Source organism: Gossypium hirsutum, chromosome A06 (assembly GCF_007990345.1).
Source record: "Gossypium hirsutum isolate 1008001.06 chromosome A06, Gossypium_hirsutum_v2.1, whole genome shotgun sequence".
Lineage (NCBI taxonomy): Eukaryota > Viridiplantae > Streptophyta > Magnoliopsida > Malvales > Malvaceae > Gossypium > Gossypium hirsutum.
The window spans coordinates 4,278,587-4,299,643 of NC_053429.1; the positions used below are offsets into that span (position 1 = coordinate 4,278,587).

At 32.6% G+C, this 21,057-nt stretch overlaps 1 protein-coding gene and 2 long non-coding RNA genes across 3 annotated transcripts; 2 read left to right on the plus strand and 1 right to left on the minus strand.

Annotated features, from left to right (window-relative positions):
• Positions 1-398: 398 nt before the first annotated feature.
• LOC121230694 (protein TRACHEARY ELEMENT DIFFERENTIATION-RELATED 7A) lies at positions 399-1,448 on the minus strand. The gene has a single exon (XM_041115910.1). It carries the CDS (start codon positions 1,446-1,448, stop codon positions 399-401), a length of 1,050 nt encoding a protein of 349 aa, XP_040971844.1.
• Positions 1,449-9,552: 8,104 nt separating this feature from the next.
• LOC107942597 (uncharacterized) lies at positions 9,553-10,531 on the plus strand. The gene is made up of 2 exons (XR_001695876.2): positions 9,553-9,986; positions 10,183-10,531. It is a non-coding gene; the product is annotated as an uncharacterized lncRNA (long non-coding RNA).
• Positions 10,532-17,287: 6,756 nt separating this feature from the next.
• On the plus strand, positions 17,288-18,220 carry LOC121230333 (uncharacterized). The gene is made up of 2 exons (XR_005928275.1): positions 17,288-17,721; positions 17,918-18,220. It is a non-coding gene; the product is annotated as an uncharacterized lncRNA (long non-coding RNA).
• Positions 18,221-21,057: the final 2,837 nt, after the last annotated feature.

Below are 21,057 nucleotides of genomic sequence, written 5' to 3' on the forward strand. Positions count from 1 at the left end.
CTTTTTAAAAAACTTTACAAGTTTGGTGATAAATAATGTGTTTAAATAATTATAATTAAAAATAATCAGATTAAAAGCTGGACTTAAACCTAACACACTTTACCTTTTTCATTTTAGGCAAAACTTAATTACTATATGCTAACATTTGGTAACAATCCTTATTTATTGCTTCAAATTTATTACAACACAAGTATGACATGGAAGCTTCGCAGTATATATTTGGCTTCTGTCATGTACCAAGGTGCTCTCTAGCATTAGGTCTACGAGCACGTTTCAAACAATTAATTAATCAAATACACAACCATGAAACATTATAATAAACTGGGACAAGAACAGAATCAGATAGGGCCACGACATGCAAGAAACAATTTAATAGTTACAATTTGGAAACAAAAAATTTAGCAATCTCTGTTATGAGACGAACCATCCACACTGAGCCCTGGTTCACAATGAGAGCCGCCAGCACCTACAGCTTGAATATTAGAGCCCTGCTGATGCATTGGTACTGCCACAGTTTGTTCTGCTGCATGTGGGGTTGTTGGGGATGAGGCGCTGGTTCCGTCACTTTCTTCATCGGAAGAGCTAGCTGCTGCTGCTGCTGCTTCAGGAACCATGACTGGCTTCTTTTTCCTTTTGGCTAAGCAAATGAATCCAACCAGAAGGAATGCAAGGAAAAATGCACCACCGAGGGATACACAAACGGCGATAATAGTTGTGTGGTTGCCACCTCCTCCTCCTCCTGGTAGTGATGGCGGCACTGTCACCTCTGATTCTGACGATGGTGACAGGGAACTGAAAGATGGTGTTGGTGCAAGAGGCAAGCTACCAGGTGATAGTTTTGGTTGTGGTGAGTATGAAGGTGATGAAGATTTTGGTGGTTTTGCTGCTCCTGGTGGTGTTTTACTAATGTATGGTCCTGGTGCAGTAGCTGGCGGTGGTACTTTACCTGGTGGTGATTTTGGTGGTGGCGAGTATGAAGGTGACGACGAAGATTTTGGTGGTTTTGCCCCTGCTGATGGCGTTTTGCTACTGTATGGTCCTGGTGCAGCAGCTGGCGGTGGTACTTTACCTGGTGGTGATTTTGGTGGTGGAGGAAAGTGTGGAGGTGATGAAGATTTTGGTGGTTTTGTTGGTGGGGATGAGGAGTGAGGTGGTGATCCCTTGGAGGGTATAACCGGTGGTGCAGCAGCTGTTGGTGGCGTTGGAGCTTTACCAGGGCTTGGTGGATGTGAAGGTATAGACGGTGGTGTTGCCTTACTTGGAGGAGTGGTTGGAGTTGTAGGACTAGAGGGAATGCTTGGAGTAGGTTTTGGCGGAGCACAATGATGTGATGGTGCATGTGGAGGTGACACCGGAACTGTCGTCGGGGTCGGTGGAGGCACTGGATACGGTGGAGAAGGAGGCGGAGATGATGGTGGTGGTGGAGGAGAATGGTAATAATAGGCCATTTCTTTTAGTGGAAAACGAGATGTTCCAAAGCTACCTATGAAGTACCCTTGCTTTGGATTTGGGCTTCTATCTATTTATAATACTTGGAGATATCGGACGTAATCAGGTTTTAAAACCTATTGTGCACATTTATTTAGCTGTCATTGAATTAATAAATTGAATGATTTTTGCTTCTATTCTTTGTTTTCATATGATCAAATACTATAAATAAATTCATATGATCAAATACTATAAATAAATTGAGTTTTAAATAAATCCAACCAAAAACATATTCAATTAATTAAATATTTTATTAAACTCTAAAGCATTTTGGAGTTGATTTGTAATATCATTCTCACTATTATAGACTCGCTACTCGTTTGGGTCTTGACTCGTACTCTATATGATTCGCACCTTGAGTTTGGGTGCAGTGCTCTCGTGCCCTTTTGTGAGACCGTACGATGTGAGTCCGTACCATCATATAGGCGAACTCACATCGTATAAACATGTGTTAACCCTAGAGTAGGGTGCGTGTCGATGTGCATGATAACCTACCTATTATATCACATTCATGAACAATAACCATATCATATAAATACATAGATTAACCCATCTGAAGGTGACATACACAGAAACACTAACAAGATGAGATAATAGTGATACATTTCATGTAATTTATTTTATTAACTATTTATTATCTTTCCCTAATAATAAGAGCAATGTTGATTGTCGATAAATTATGTTGTGAATAATAGAAGTGGATAATCAACATATTTTCCTAATCCTTTTCGTGGACACATCTTTGTATTGTAGTGGAGCACTTGAAAAGTATATTGCACATCCAAAAATTATAAGATGATTAATATTTGATTCTAGACCAAAAGCAAATTGTAATAAGAAGTATTTATGATAACTTGTTGGCCTGATGCATGTAAAACAATATAACCCCATTCCGAAACAGGAAACTTTGTTATCATAAGTAATGTTTTAGCAATTAATTGGAGGTACTTGATAAATGATTATGTTGGACCATTTTATGTATGAACATAAATAACAAGACTTTTATTTTTTATTCCAATAATATACAATGGTCATTGAAAACTTGTACCCTTAATTTAATTATTTGTGCAAGTAATCTTGCGAATGTTATGTCAAGAGTTGAAAATAAGCATAAATGTGACTATTCGATAGATGTATTTATCAAAACCATGCAAAATTTAAATGGTCACATAGTGGGTGAATAGGTTTACATACATCACATCGGATACTTTCTAGAAATGTAGGGGATTCTTAACCTGATCTTAAATGATGAACGTCTAATAATCAATTTTTTATGAGAACAAACAACTCACGTGAATTCCTCGATTTGAAATTTCTTCTGATTTTTCAATAGACGTGGTACGAGGCATTACCAAACTTAATATGATCAATAATGTAAAAAAATCAGCCATAAATTTTTTTCTAAATTAAAAATTTTCATACATATGTTTAACATCCCTTACATGGGCCTACGGGGCTCAAAACATACATTCAGGGTGGTTCGGGACCAAACCGTAAACATATGAAACTTTTGCAACACTTAGAAAATTTTCACACTTTGGAGAGTCGCACGCTCGTGTTTTCAACCCCTGTAACTCTCTATTTATAACTTCATCACCCTTGTCAGTCGTACACTTCATATAAATAACAAGAAACGTGTATGGGCTTAATTCTCATTCAATTTCTCATATATATACACAATTTCACGTTATGTAATCATACAACATAGATCAGCCATATCTCTGTAATCTAAATATATTTTCATAACAACTTATCTTAATTTCAGACTATTTCATATTTAAGCTTAAATAACCAAAGTATTTGAAATATCATCTTTATGCAAATAGTACACATGAGGTATATAATTCTATAATTATGAATAAACACATTTATCAAACATTTTCCATATTCATATATCAATGTCTCATGTCTCCATATATCAATAACTGTCATTTTCATGAATTTCGAGTTCAATTTTATAATTATTTGTCTCGTGTTCAATTTATTCCATATTGGAATTTTATTCATTAAAACATTTGAATTATCAATACATATGGACAGTACATTCAAGATGAACAATTATATAATCACAAATGAATTCATTTATCAACCAAGTTCTATACTCGTATCTTATCAACTCGTACTTCTTTGTATCACATAATTCCATGTAACACTTACCAACTTTGTCAAATTAGTGAACGTCTTACGAAATTGAGTACTTCGTTTCTCGACGCCATAGTTCAACTATGGTCTTACACATCTTCACATAATAATGCCATAGCCCAGCTATGGTCTTACACATATTCATATATCGATGCCATAGCCCAGCTATAGTCTTACACGAATCACATATCTCACTGATGCCATATCCTAGATATGGTCTTATACAGTAGCATATATCACACCGATGCCATATCCCAGATATGGTCTTATACGGAAATCACTTGTCACTTGTCACCGAAGCTACCACTATTCACTGATCAGGTAGCCGGAGCTACCATTTTTCACTGATCAGGTAGCCGGAACTATCACTTTTCACTGATCAGGTAGCAAAAGCTACCACTTTTCATTGATTAGGTAGCTGAAGCTACCACTTTTCACTTGTCATTTGTCATTGATCAGATAAGTGTAGCCGAAGCTATCACTTGTCACTTTCACTTTTCCTTGATCAGATAAGTGTAGCCGAAGCTATCACTTATCACTTGTTGCCATGGTCCAACCATGGTATTTTCCTTCAATTCATCTTGTCACTGAACTGAAATGCTCAATTTGATCATTTATTCAATTTCATGCTTTTACATTATTCACGATTTTATCATCAATACATATGAAATAACACATCATGAAATTCATAAAATTAACAAATAATCACTAAAATTTAGCCATATAAACTCACAAGTTCAATTTTTGTATTATAACGATAATCATAATTTCATAATAAATATACCAAATAAGACATTATATAATTTCTAATCCAACACTTATCGATTATAATCGGGCATGTGATCAATTTATACACGAGTCATTCATATATTTTTGTATATTTTCCTCCTCTTCCTCTCCATCCACATCCTTAGTATAAACAACACACTTGAAGGTAATATCATCCATAATTTTCACTATCTACTTATGTGAATATTCAAGCTGTCCATCTGTGTCATAGTCACTAAATTATTTTTATCTTGAGCTATAGAACTCCAAATTAAGATCCATAAATTTTCCCAGAAACTAGACTCATATTTCTTCTTACCATAAAAATTTCATAATTTTTGGTTGGGCCAATTAATACAGTTTATTCATTGAAGTCTCCCCTGTTCTGCTATCTGACAGTTCTGACCCTTCTTCACTAAAAATTAATTATCTTCTCGTACAAGATTCGAATGATGTCCTCGTTTGTTTCTCTTGAAAATAGACTCATTCAGGATTCTAAACATATAAATTTAAGCCTCTAATTATTTTTATCTAATTTTTGATGATTTTCCAAATTCAGAACAGAGGAACCCGAAATCATTCTGACCTTGTCTCACAAAAGTTATTGTATCTTATGATTTACAATTCCATTGCTTACATAATTTCTTTTATAAGAAACTAGACTCAATAAGCTTTAATTTCATATTTTATTCATCCTAATTTGATTTTTACAATTTTTTGTGATTTTTCAAAGTTAAACTACTGCTGCTGCCCAAAACAGTTTTAGTGCAAAATATTGATTTCCATTTTACCCCAAATTTTACAATTCATACAATTCAGTCCTTGCTCAATTAACTCCTCAATAATTTTCTCAATTAATACTTTTTATAGACATTATAAGTTATTTCATAACTATTGAAATTCATAATTTCCACATAAAACTCTAACTTCAAACTCTTTTACAATTAGGTCCCAAACATTCACTTTCTATTCAATTCTTTCAATAAAATCAGAATATAAACAATTTAAAGCTCTAATTCCATACCAAATCATCATATACTTCCAGAACTCATCCATAAAAATTTCAAAAATTAGACATGGAATAAAAAACTAATGAAATAGTAAGTTGGGCCCAATTGTAAAAGTCCAAAAACATAAAAATGTCAAGGAGAAAGCAAGAATTAAACTTACATGGACCTAGAGTATGAAAACCAGCTTGAACCCTCCTCCATGGCTATTTTTCAGCTGATGAATATGAAGAAAAATGAAGAGAATTCTAGATATTCCAATTTAGTCCCATTTTTATTTAGCCAATTTTGTCAATTTTCCAATTTTTCCCTTATTTCACCCATTTCCTGATTTTTATCAGCTATTGCCGCCCAAAATATCTCCTTTGGGCTTATTTTCACTTTAGGTCCTTCCTCATTTGACAATTGAGCTATTTAATCGTTTTAGCAACTTTTACACCCTCTTCAATTTAGTCTTTTTTATTTAATTAACCACCCAAACGTCAAAATTTTTTGACTAAATTTTATTACTACCTCACCAACACTCCACAAATATTTCTAAAAATATTTATGGCTCGATTTATGAAGTTGAGGTCTCGATACCTCATTCTCGACCCAATTTACCTAATTAATTCTTTTAAATCACCAAATTCACTAATTCAAAAATGCTTTTATATTCACATTTGACTCATAGGTATTAATTTATTAAATTTTCAACTCACCCGTCGGATTTAGTGATCTCAAATCTCTATTCTCGATACCACTGAAAATTAGGCTGTTACATGATTATGTGAGTTCTCAATTATTTTTTCATCATTGATGATTTGGATAGGGTTAGGGATAGAGTTGTCCATGGGCCGGGCCCTAACAAGATTTTAGGCTCGGGCCCGACCTGAAAAATGAGCCTAATTTTTTTCCTAAACCCGACCTGAATAAAAATGCTAAAATCTGGGCTTGGTTGGTCCACTTGTATTAATTTTTTTATTTTAAATTTTTATATATAAATCTTTTAAAATATGTAATACATCAAAAACACTAAAAATATTAAAATAAATATTTCTTAGCAAATTGAAAATAAATTAAAAAAGTATTTATACTTAAATAACACTAATATATGTGCAATTTAACAAGCAAATGTCTCTAAAATAGTAACAAAATTAACAATAAAATAAGAGTTATACAATATCCAAACAATAACAACAAAATAGTACCAATATAATAGTGAAATGACAACAAAACAGTAAGAAAATAGTAGGAAAATAGCAGCAAAATAGTGGGAAAACAACAAACTTTTTTCTAAATTTAGGTCGGGCCAGGCCCAAACAAAAAAAACCTTACTCGAGGCCCAATCTGTTTTCTAAACAAACCTTATTTTTTGCCCAAACCCTCTCACTTTTCAGGCGGCTTGACCCGACCCCTAAACAAGTTTAGTTAAGAAGGAGCTATGAATACTTCTAGGCATTATATAAAAAAGAATATATATGATAAAAACCTAAATGATTTCTTGCTTTTCATGATTTTTCTACACATCATATTTCTTAATAAAATCATACAAATATCATCTCCTACAACATAACTAGCACATTGTGGACCATTCATCTTCCTACTATGTCTTAGCTAATAACAATAATAAGCTCCATTCACTTTGTACACATAATATAATTGTTACCGATGCCACTAAAGTTATCATTGTTTGGAAATTTACTTCAATATCATTGTCATAAATCAAATGCTTCTTTGCACTATTTCCTTTCGTTTTCTCTTTAACTGAAGTTTAATCGAAACGACATTTAAGTATTACATAAATTTTTCTGTACTTTTTGAAGGGTTTTTTAAGAACTTTGTTATTATCTTATTTATCTTTTTTTGGAAAAAAAAATATTAAAATTAATCACCTAAAGATTGTTATACCCATCACTAACCCATTTATGATCATGGTTACAACCATAATTACAATTAATTTTGTATTTTTTGAGATGATTATGTTATGCTGCATGGGAATAGAGTTGATGTGGTGACACAAACTTTCATTTTCTTCTTTCAAAATTGATCCATAAGTTCAATCAAGTTTTTACTCGCATTTTTTATTCCAAATATCTCATGTACTCGTAAAGAAAATCTAATAATGATAATAAAAAAATATCCTTACACATGTATATATACAAGGTGATGCAATATCTTCGATAATTTATGATGAAAAAAATAACTTGCTACGAATTTACCTCCATAATATTCAACAATAATATTCAAAATAATTTTTTTTTACAAAATCCTATAAATAAAGATAAATAAAATAAAAATATTACACCTTCTATTTAAGGCTTTTAATATAATAATGAACAAATCAATTTAGTAAATTATTCTATGGCTATTTGGTTTTTATACATGTTATAAAATAATCAAATAAAAAGCATACTAACCCTAAAATATAAAGCGAAAAGTTAATTGAGTCTTAATTCGATTGACAGGGGTGTTGACACCATTTTTTGGATGAAAACGGGGTCGACTTGGATTTAAAAAAAAGAATGAAAACGGGAGTCGCCACCAATCCTTTTTTGACGAGGTGTGATAGGGTCACCTCAAAAAGTGGTTGTTTTTAATAAATGATTTAATTTTATTAAAACAACGATTTTGGTCTACGAAATTCAGAAAAATGAGTTCGGGAGCCGGTTACGTACGAGGAAGGATTAGCACTCTCGATACGCCCAAAATTGGTACCTAGTTGATTTATTAGTGTCTTAGTGTCGAAAATTGAAAATTTGAAGAGTTTTAAAAAATACGATCCTTAAAAGAAAATCTGATCGTGAATTGAAACATAAGATTCTCTTGTTCCGAAGGAATATCACATCCAGCACGTTAGGACACGATACTCTAAACCATCAAAACCAAGATCACCTTATAGTTTAATGAAACCATACTTTGAAGCTTTGAGAGGATATTTGGCTATTTAGTCAAACGAGAAATCGAAACCCAGCACGTTAGGGCACGTTTTCTCGAGTTTCCAAACGCGAAATATTGCCTTATTTAGAAAAATTTTCTTTTTATGAAAGAATAACAAGTATGAAATTCAAAACGATGTGTATTTGATTTGTTCGGAATAAGGTAAAACAATCTACATTAAATGTATGCATTCGAGCTTTAATGCACGATGTGATTTGAATGAAACGAGGAAAAATGATGATATAAACGTGGCAAAATAATTGGCAAATAAAATACTACTACGATAAATCACAATAACATGACAATATGAGTAAACGAACTACAAAGTACCTAATGATAATAACCATACAACACATATTATATTGGCATCAATATTAATGATAAAGAAATGAAACAAAATAATATATGAAACAACTTGAAGTAACTAATATGAAACAAATTAAAATGAATGAGGTAAAAAACGATTTAAAACAAATAATATACAAAGCAAATTAAAATAAATAAAAAATGAATAACAAGCTAATTTTAGATGAGTAATATATGTAAAAACACGTTTGAGATAAATATTACAAGAAGCGATTTAAAATAAATAGCATGAAACGATTTAAAATCATCAATGTACAAAACAACAAAAATGATACATAGAACCAAGTAAAATAAATGATTTATAAAGCAATTTAAAATAAATAGTAAAAGGTTTAAAATAATAACAGATGAAAAATAAATTTGAAATAAGTAATATATATAAATATTTAAACAAGATGTTATATGAAAGTACTAAAATAGCTCAAAAAGAATTTTAAAATGATGATTTTATAAAACAAGCTAAAGCTATTAAGATAGTTCCACTCATGTACAAAAATATTGTGAGTCTTCACGATAATATGTATTATAAATTGAACACTCAATGAGAATAATATGTATAATAATATGTATATAAAAATATTGTGAAAAATGTAAAAATAATAGGATAAAAGAAATCTCAAAATAATTGAACAAATGAAAACTAACATATACAAAAATATTAAAAGTATTTTAAGATAGCAGATTATACAAATAAAAGGCTAGATTAAAATTAAACCTAAAATAAAAGGAATAATTTACAAATAAGATAGTTTTTTTTAAAAAATGCAAAGTATATAAATGTATAGGGACTAGGACTAGAAATAATCCAGGTCCCAAAACGCTACACCTTGGAGTGGACTAAAATGGAATGGTGTACAAATTTTTGGGGAAAAATTAAAATAAAACACATGGATGCTAATGGGGTCTGCTGGAATGTGATGCAAAAATGAGGGATTAATTGTGGAAATTTCCCATTTGACATATAAATGCACAAATTGGGTCTGGGCATGGATCAACACGCGGCCCCCACCCTTAAACACCACCGTTTCAATATTAAAAAAACACAAAAAAGAACCACTGAGCTCTGTCATTTTTACTAAAACTCATATCTAACCGCCCCCATTTTTCTCCTATTCTTTACCTTGGCCGACTCTTAGGCTTCACCGGCACATAATACGCCTCCACCACCGTCGCGGTTTCAGCCAGACCACAAGGATCTGTCGACCATCAGGCCGGAGGAGCCAACGTCGACTAAATCGACACCGAAAATAGTAAATAAACTCCTCTTTTAGATTTGTCAAGTAGATTCGAAATAAGGTAAGAAAAAAATAAGAACACAAAAAAACGAAAACCTTGAAATCGCTGTTTTTCCTATTTTTGTTGCTTTTATTTCTTTCTGCTAATGCGTTTCTTTTTGTTCTTTTTTTTACAAAAAATCGGAAGCCCGCTTGTTTACATGCTTGTTTCGGCTTTATAGCCTTATTTTTGCTCTCTGTTCTTTGTTGTTTTGCAGGTTTTGCAGAGCAAGTGGGCATGGGCGGTGGTGGCAGGTGCTTGGGCGGTGGCAGCTGGTGTCAGACGCGTGGGGGTATGGGGTGCAGACGGTGATGGGCATGCGGGGGGTTTGCTGGTATGGGCCCGGGCAGATTTTGGGCTTTACAGCTGCCCCTCTTTGCTCGTTGTCGTGTAACGAAAACAGAGCAAAGACCAAGAAAGACCAAATTTGCCCGGGCTTGCCGAGCCTTGGCTTCTTTTGGTGTTTTTCTTCTTCAAGTAGCCTCGTTCTGTTCTACTGTGTCTCGTTGCTTCAATCCACTTCACTGCGCTCCAGAGAAACATGACTTAAATCTATTTTGCTGCAACTCCATGGGGATGAGATTTGTTGTTTTTAGTCTGCTCCACTACTGCTTAGGGAGATAAGACTTGTGCTCTTCACTCTATTCCACTGTTGAATGCAGGGAGATAGAGTTATCGGCTTCGATGTACTCCACTGTAGTCAGGGAGGTAAAATCCGCCATCGTCGATCTGCTTTCTTCGATCTTCTTCACCACCAGTATGGGAAAACAAAATCTGCATCGTCGGTCCACTTCCTACCAATATAGGAAGATAGGATCTGATATCTTCGATCTACTTCACGCCAATACATGAAGACAAGATCTGCTTTTTTCGATCTACTTCACCACCAATATGGGAAGACAAGATCTGCATCTTCGATCTACTTCACGCTAATGCATGAAGACAAGATCTGCTTTCTTCGATCTACTTCGCCACCAATATGGGAAGACAAGATCTGCATCGTCGATCCACTTCCTACCAATATAGGAAGACCGGACATGTTATCTTTGATCTTCAATCTATTCCACTGCCAAATACAGGGAGATAGAGTTATCGGCTTCAATGTACTCCACTGTTGTCAGGGAGGTAAAATCTGCCATCTTCGATCAGCTTCGCTGCCAAATACAGGAAGGCAAGATCTGCAATCTTCAATCTATTCCACTGCCAAATACAGGGAGATAGAATTATCGGCTTCAATGTACTCCACTGTAGTCACATGGAGGTAAAATCTGCCATCCTTGATCTTCAATCTATTCCACTGCCAAATACAGGGAGATAGAGTTATCGGCTTCAATGTACTCCACTGTGGTCAGGGAGGTAAAATCTGCCATCTTTGATCTGCTTCGCTGCCAAATACAGGAAGGCAAGATCTGCAATCCTCAATCTATTCCACTGCCAAATACAGGGAGATAGAATTATCGGCTTCAATGTACTCCACTGTAGTCACATGGAGGTAAAATATTCCATCCTCGATCTGCTTCGCTGCCAAATACAGAAAAGCAAGATCTGTAATCTTCAATCTATTCCACTGCCAAATACAGGGAGATAGAGTTATCGGCTTCAATGTACTCCACTGTAGTCACATGGAGGTAAAATCTGCCATCTTCGATCTTCTTCGCTGCCAAATACAGGAAGGCAAGATCTGCAATCTTCAATCTATTCCACTGCCAAATACAGGGAGATAGGATTTGTTTCTTTGATCTGTTCTCTGGGGAACATGACCTGCAAAATCCATTTCATGGACCTATTTATGCCTAGTGTTTAGGATGACATGATCAGAATGAATCAAATGCTCCTAACTAGATGTGTATGTATTATATTTGTAGAATGTCATGAGAATGATCCATTTCTAATGCTTAGGTTGTCATTCCTCATTGTTCATCAAGGTTCTATCGCTGATGCCTTCTTGTTCAGCCAGTACCTCTGACAGAAAACCCAAAGAAATAGTCGCTATTTAGACTATCATTTCTCAAATGTTTCCAACCCTTAGGTTTGGTTAGTTCTAAACAATAGTCCTGTTTCAGGTCCTCGTATTATTTAGAAACTTTCAGAGTAATATGCAGAACTCCTTCTGCATGTGTATTGTCAGTCCATTAATCGTTATTTCAATGAAAAATGCTTGAAAAAGATTATCAAAATGGACAAAATGAAATTTTGTTGAGAGCAAAGCTCTAAACAAACAAATCAATCAAGATAGCAAATTTTGCTGAGATACGAGATGAATAAGATGGAAAATATTATCACAGTGGATAAGATGAAAATTTGTTGAGAGCAAAGCTCTAAATGAACACATTAATCAGGATAGCAAATTTTGCTAGAATACAAAATGAGAATAAATTAATCAAGATGATGTATTTTGTCAAAAATACAAAAAATGAATAAAATGGAAATAGGTGCCCCAGATATCGTAGCATGAGCTTCTCTGCCCCAAACTTCTTAAGGACCCTTTTGAACTTGATATGTGTTTAGAAGTCCTAGAAGGCTTTGTTGATGCCCCAAGATGTAGCATCTCTCCTTCTTATTAATTCAGAAAGGGCGAGACTACTGCATGCCCCACCTTTGAACAAAATTTGAACTGCCCATTCATGGGTTTTCAATTCAAAACCCTTTGGTCTCAAGGCGCCCTTTGCGGGTTTTCGCCTTGGCCTCTCCTTTTTCTTTTTCTTTTTTTTCTTTTTCATTTTTTCATTTTTCTTTTCGTTTTTTTTTAGTGAAGTATTTATTTCTTGAATCAGAATTCTCGAGATTAGGCAGGTTCTTGCCATCCATCCTGTCAATATCAACGCTTTTTCAGATAAGGCCTTCCACATAAGGTCCTTTCCAGTTTGGCATCCATTTTCTTCTGAAGTCCTTTTGTATGGCAAGAATATTCTTCGACATCAGGTCCCCTTCTTGGAATTCTCTGGGGCGAACTTTTTTTGGTGAGCTCGCGTATTTTATTTTTGGTACTTTTGACCAAGACGGATAACTTTGAATCTTTCCTCTTCAATCAAATTTAACTGATCATATCGGGCTTGGACCTGCTTCATCCAGATTCAGCTCTGACAAGACTTGAAGGGTAGAAATATCAACTTTGATGGGTAAAACTACCTCTATTCCATATACTAGTGAGAACTGAGTTGCTCCAGTAGAGGTTTTTCTTTTATTTGGTTTTTTTTGTTTTTTTTTTTTCTTTTTTTTTTCTCATTTTTTTTACTTTTTTTTTGCCCCCACTGAACTGTTCATTTTGAGGCGATATAGTGTTAATCTTGAACAGACTGCAAACTTCTGATGTCGTGCGGTTGTTCAAATTCAATGCATTGTCTAATATGATCCTTTTTGGCATTCCTCATTCACATATGATTCTTCAAGAAATTTGTCGAGTGTCGACTTTATGATATTGGCATATGAAACAACCTCTACCCACTTGATAAAGTAATCGACGAACACAAAGATGAATCGATAACCGCCAAAAGCTTTTGGTGAGGTCGGCCCAATGACATCCATGCCCCTCATAGAGAAAGTCGATGGAAAAGTCATAACATGAAGAGATAAATGAAGCACATAAATCTTGTCTCTGTAAATTTGGCCCTTGTGGCATTTCTTGGTATAACTGATGCAATCCCCTTCCATTGTGGACCAGCAGTACCCATATTTCATGATTCACTTGGCCATTACAATATCAATGCATGTGTTCCTCAAACACATTTTTTTAGCCTCAACAGTGTCCGCACGTCTTAGTAGCTCAGGCATATCTTGGTATGGTCATGTGAAAACATCATTGAATGACATCTCGCTTTGTCTCCGCGGTGATACAGGCTCTGATAATCAACTTTTTCTCTTCTCTTAAGCTCACAATTTTCACTGATTCTTTGTAAAGCAAGATCTGTTTCTCGACTTGTTCTACCATCCTTAACAATCAGGAGATAAGCTACAGTCTCGATCGTCTTCAAAGTTTTGAGGTACCTCTGGACACATATCTTGCTCAAAAGGAGATTCTGAGTCAATAGCAGTGTCGCTCATATCATTGATATCTAGAGACCTGTTATAGGAACGAAAGAAGACTCAACGAACAAATGAATCCAAGGATAATTATCTGTGTAGTATGAGCATGAATGAAATGGAAGGAACAAAAGGATGTTTGCCAAAACAAGACACAAAGATGCATTTCGTTGAAATAAAGAATAATGGACATGTGCCTTTTTCACAAAAGGATTTTCTATTGCTCCCAGGCTTAGAGCAATAAGAGTGTTCTGAATATTACTCTGAAATGGTCCTAAAAATTACAAAAATCTCCTCCACAGTCCAGTTGTGTAGAACACCTCTAGGGATTTAGAAAATGATAGGTTTTTTCGTTTTTAGTTCTTCTTCAAAGGCACAAACACCTTTCCTTTCCATACCATCGATATCTTCAGAGAATTCCAAATCTTCATCATCTATCTGTCTCTGTACTAGAGTTCTGAACTCAATGCACTTTTGGATTTTAGGAAATTTATTGTATGCAATGAAATGTAATGTTAATGAATGAAAAAAATGCATGCAATAAAATGTAATGCAGATGCATGAATGCAAAAAGAGACGCTGATTCTTGATTCAATTCTATTAGAACAACTTTACTAGAAAACAAATCTCTTTACATAAAATGGATATATACAGTTTTGCCCTCGTAGGCGGAGTCATTCGATCCTCTTCTTCAATCGAGCGTTAAGGTAAGTCTCATGAATTCTTCAAAAGGGACGTCGCTTCTATCTCCATTTTACTTGATTCGGGCCGCGACTCGTTACTCACTCATCCTTGTGATGCTCGTTGGCTTCTCTTTAAAAAGTCTAGCGGTTCTCGAATAATCTTTGTCATCTTAAGTCTTCAGGCAACGAGGCAAAGTCGTATAGTCCTCTACTGAACTATCATCCTTCTTTTGTTCTATCTTCTCGGACCGTATTAGGACAACCGTATCGTCATCCACTTTATCAAGAAACCCATTTTCTTATGACAAGCTCTCTATTTAGCAATTGAACGTGAATCAACACCTCTTTTTATGATGAAAATGCAATGCAATCATGACAAAAAGAAAACATGTTAGTACAAAGCAAAAGCAAGCAAGAATAAATAGAACACCTATTTGGGTGAATACTAGGGATTCGAAGTGGTTCTACCTAGGGTGAGCTCCTAAGGTTCACTACATGAGGTTTGGTTCTAAAGTAAGGGTACCTGAACCAGCAGATTCCTCGATCCTCACCCATTGTAGGCTCATGCGGACCGAGTTCGGTTCAGGGGGATACATTTCTCTATGGCCATGCGGAGATGAAAATCTCACGAAGACATAGGTACGGATGTATCCCGGAAGCGATTCACTATCCCATGCGGAGGTGAAAACCTCACGAAGGCGTAGTTTCTCACTCCCACTTAAAAGGGTATGACCAGCGGTCATGCAATGCAATGTGCAGAGGTATAAAATAAAATACAGAACACGATAAAAAAATAACTCAAAACAGAAGAGATGCAATGAGAGGATCGTAAATTTAAATCGAATTTTCCACTTTCAACAGAAAGACAAGAAATAATCAACACATGGCTTGACTCTCTTATTTTCCCCAGCGGAGTCGCCAAGCTGTTGACACCATTTTTTGGATGAAAACGGGGTCGACTTGGATTTAAAAAAAGAATGAAAACGGGAGTCGCCACCAATCCTTTTTTGACGAGGTGTGATAGGGTCACCTCAAAAAGTGGTTGTTTTTAATAAATGATTTAATTTTATTAAAACAACGATTTTGGTCTACGAAATTCAGAAAAATGAGTTCGGGAGCCGGTTACGTACGAGGAAGGATTAGCACTCTCGATACGCCCAAAATTGGTACCTAGTTGATTTATTAGTGTCTTAGTGTCGAAAATTGAAAATTTGAAGAGTTTTAAAAAATACGATCCTTAAAAGAAAATCTGATCGTGAATTGAAACATAAGATTCTCTTGTTCCGAAGGAATATCACATCCAGCACGTTAGGACACGATACTCTAAACCATCAAAACCAAGATCACCTTATAGTTTAATGAAACCATACTTTGAAGCTTTGAGAGGATATTTGGCTATTTAGTCAAACGAGAAATCGAAACCCAGCACGTTAGGGCACGTTTTCTCGAGTTTCCAAACGCGAAATATTGCCTTATTTAGAAAAATTTTCTTTTTATGAAAGAATAACAAGTATGAAATTCAAAACGATGTGTATTTGATTTGTTCGGAATAAGGTAAAACAATCTACATTAAATGTATGCATTCGAGCTTTAATGCACGATGTGATTTGAATGAAACGAGGAAAAATGATGATATAAACGTGGCAAAATAATTGGCAAATAAAATACTACTACGATAAATCACAATAACATGACAATATGAGTAAACGAACTACAAAGTACCTAATGATAATAACCATACAACACATATTATATTGGCATCAATATTAATGATAAAGAAATGAAACAAAATAATATATGAAACAACTTGAAGTAACTAATATGAAACAAATTAAAATGAATGAGGTAAAAAACGATTTAAAACAAATAATATACAAAGCAAATTAAAATAAATAAAAAATGAATAACAAGCTAATTTTAGATGAGTAATATATGTAAAAACACGTTTGAGATAAATATTACAAGAAGCGATTTAAAATAAATAGCATGAAACGATTTAAAATCATCAATGTACAAAACAACAAAAATGATACATAGAACCAAGTAAAATAAATGATTTATAAAGCAATTTAAAATAAATAGTAAAAGGTTTAAAATAATAACAGATGAAAAATAAATTTGAAATAAGTAATATATATAAATATTTAAACAAGATGTTATATGAAAGTACTAAAATAGCTCAAAAAGAATTTTAAAATGATGATTTTATAAAACAAGCTAAAGCTATTAAGATAGTTCCACTCATGTACAAAAATATTGTGAGTCTTCACGATAATATGTATTATAAATTGAACACTCAATGAGAATAATATGTATAATAATATGTATATAAAAATATTGTGAAAAATGTAAAAATAATAGGATAAAAGAAATCTCAAAATAATTGAACAAATGAAAACTAACATATACAAAATATTAAAAGTATTTTAAGATAGCAGATTATACAAATAAAAGGCTAGATTAAAATTAAACCTAAAATAAAAGGAATAATTTACAAATAAGATAGTTTTTTTTAAAAAATGCAAAGTATATAAATGTATAGGGACTAGGACTAGAAATAATCCAGGTCCCAAAACGCTACACCTTGGAGTGGACTAAAATGGAATGGTGTACAAATTTTTGGGGAAAAATTAAAATAAAACACATGGATGCTAATGGGGTCTGCTGGAATGTGATGCAAAAATGAGGGATTAATTGTGGAAATTTCCCATTTGACATATAAATGCACAAATTGGGTCTGGGCATGGATCAACACGCGGCCCCCACCCTTAAACACCACCGTTTCAATATTAAAAAAACACAAAAAAGAACCACTGAGCTCTGTCATTTTTACTAAAACTCATATCTAACCGCCCCCATTTTTCTCCTATTCTTTACCTTGGCCGACTCTTAGGCTTCACCGGCACATAATACGCCTCCACCACCGTCGCGGTTTCAGCCAGACCACAAGGATCTGTCGACCATCAGGCCGGAGGAGCCAACGTCGACTAAATCGACACCGAAAATAGTAAATAAACTCCTCTTTTAGATTTGTCAAGTAGATTCGAAATAAGGTAAGAAAAAAATAAGAACACAAAAAAACGAAAACCTTGAAATCGCTGTTTTTCCTATTTTTGTTGCTTTTATTTCTTTCTGCTAATGCGTTTCTTTTTGTTCTTTTTTTTACAAAAAATCGGAAGCCCGCTTGTTTACATGCTTGTTTCGGCTTTATAGCCTTATTTTTGCTCTCTGTTCTTTGTTGTTTTGCAGGTTTTGCAGAGCAAGTGGGCATGGGCGGTGGTGGCAGGTGCTTGGGCGGTGGCAGCTGGTGTCAGACGCGTGGGGGTATGGGGTGCAGACGGTGATGGGCATGCGGGGGGTTTGCTGGTATGGGCCCGGGCAGATTTTGGGCTTTACAAGGGGTATTGTTATCATTATAGGTAGATGTGGGTTCGAGTACGCTGAAGTATATTATTTCTCTTATTTATGAATCGGGAGCGGCTATAGATAATTTTAGACATTGTGTCAAAAAAGAGTAAATATGAGGAATTGTTACTCTTTTACAAAGTTTTATTTATCGGTCCTTTACATTCAATTAACTATAAATAATAGGCTTAATTATTTTATTAAAAATTACTTTATTAATAAAAGGATCTTCTTCCCTAAAGTAAAAAAAAAAAAAAAAGTCGTGATTTTTATTTCTCTGCTTTTCTGTGCCAGACCAAGCATTTGTCCATTTCTGCTTGGAAAGAATTAATGCTTCAAATCATCCACTACTTATATGATCTCTTATTAAATTGAATTCAAGGTTGGATTTTTAAATAAAATTTTCAATTTTTTTATATAATACAAAACTTGAATTTAAAATTTTAGTTATTTGATATTAAATTTTTTTATGATTTAATTTAATAAGTATTGGATATAGTGGTAAGGTACATTATATTTTTAGGAAAAGACACATGTTCGAACTTTAAAGATAACATTCTTAGAAGGAACAATAAAAAATTTCAAACATAAACATTATAAAACAAGCATAAATGATAAAAGGACGACAGTTCATTTAGGACGAGAATAAGATTAATCATCGCATTTGGTAGTACCACAATAATGAATTAATTTAAACATAGATATAATAATAATAATAATAATAATAATAAAAGTTTTCATAATACTAATTAATTTCCTATAATATTTCAATATAATAATTAATAAACACGTAATATTTAATACATTTATTATATTTATGTTATTTTTTTCATATTAAAAATACAATATGCACAACTTGTTGTCTATTATTATAAACTGTATACCATATGCATAATATCATATACTATATATCCATGACTGCTGTCCTGTAAAGTGTAAAGGATAGTGGTGTTTATGGATTATTTTATTTTCCTACATTTAAATAGTGCCATGATTTTTTTTAACCTATAATTTGCATAACTTATTATTAATATAATTCTAAAAATCATTTATTATTTTAACAAAAAATTGTTTAGTATAATAAAAAAACACTTTTTTTAATTGATTAAATCAAAAATTGATATAAATTAAATAAAAAAATTATTTCAAAATCGACCAAAATTGAAAATTGAGAAAACCATTAAAAATTGGTAAAAATTTATTGCTTTTAATAAAATTTTAAATTTTTTATTTTCATATTTAATTTATTTTTAAATAAATTTTTTATTTTTAAAAAAATTAATTAATAATTAAACCTTTTAATTTAACCTATTCAACTGAGAATTAACGGAAAAGAGGTAAACAAATAAAGAGTTGAGAGCAAAGATTAGGAGTGAACATGTGCATACCTGCCAAAATTTTCCTTTTCTTTGGGGGTGAAATCCTATTATATTTTGTAGTGATATTGGATTTTGATTTAATCTGAAGTTAAATCTTTAAAAAGTAAAGTTATTTCGATAATGTTTTCTTCGGTCACATTTATTTAAAAATTTTATTACGATGAATCTTGTGAAATCTTTTTAAATCAACGATTAAAAAAAAAGAAACATCAATCCATGGTTAGTCATGCCAAATAGGATTTGCGTTCAAAAATGTGAAATTACTTTTTAACCAATTTAATTGATTTAAATGCTAAAGAATGAGAAATAAATTTATAGAGAAAAGCAACATATCTAGTAATTGATTTAAAAAGGTCTAAGTCACCAACAAAATTTCCTAATTTTTAACGTGATTTGATCAAATGACTACAATTTTTTTTATTTTTGTCTTTTAACCACAATCGTTGATTTTAAAAAAGATTCCATGGAATCTCATTATATCTTACATTAGACATTATTGATTTCTCCATTTACAAAACTTAAACTTAAAATTTTGTTTAAGAGAAATCAAATCCATTGCCACTCGATTTAATGATAGATGGTATTAATAACCCTAATTAGATATCGGTAGTTGGTGCATAAACTATGATTCAACTTAAAATAACTTGATTTCAACTTTCACCCAGTACCCAACCTCTTGAAATAAATTTGGAATTTAATCTCTATAATTTTAATTTTAAGAATTTAGTCTTTCTACATTTTAAATTTCAAATTTCAGCTCCAACTGTTACTATTGTTAAGAATATTTTGTTAAATATAGGTTCATTATGTCATTTTTTTAGTTACATTGTTACTAAATGAGTTTTTATTTTTAATTTCAAAATGTAAACCAACAAATTTAACAAAAAAATTAACAGTGTTAACAATTGAGTTTGAATTTTGAAATTTAAAACTAGAGGAATTAGATTCTAGGAAATAAAAGTATAGGAACTAAATTTTAAATTTGTAAAGAATATAGGAACTTATGACATATTTTAACCTTATACAAGTTATGACTTGAAAATAGTAGAAAATAATTCAATTTGTTTTTTAATAACATTTTTTTCTATTAAATGGTTTACATATAATAAAAATATTTTTCCAATATCTTTTAAAATTTTACAAATTAATTTAATTATATTATCTTCAACAATTATTTAATAACAATAATCTTTTAAAAATTCATTGAAAATAATCAAATCCTTTATATATATATATATTCATCTCTAGAATTATATATAAATTTATATCCTATTAATTTAAAAAGGTGGATTATAATTTTAAATTAATAGAAGATAATATATGTTAAAGGTGAACATATTACAATTATGTAGAAAATAATTTACAGATTTATGTCATCCAATGGGTGTTGAATTAACATTGATTTCAGATCAACAAAAGGTAATTTATTAGTATAAATATGTCCATTCTATTTATTTTTTAAGATACATATTTTACACTAATTGTATGATTAACAATTTGAATTTTATGATTGTTGCATGGGTTGATCAATGTACTAAATGAGTGTTTTCCAGATTTGGAGTATAGAATGTATGTGTGCAAGACATATCTATGCCAATTGGCAGA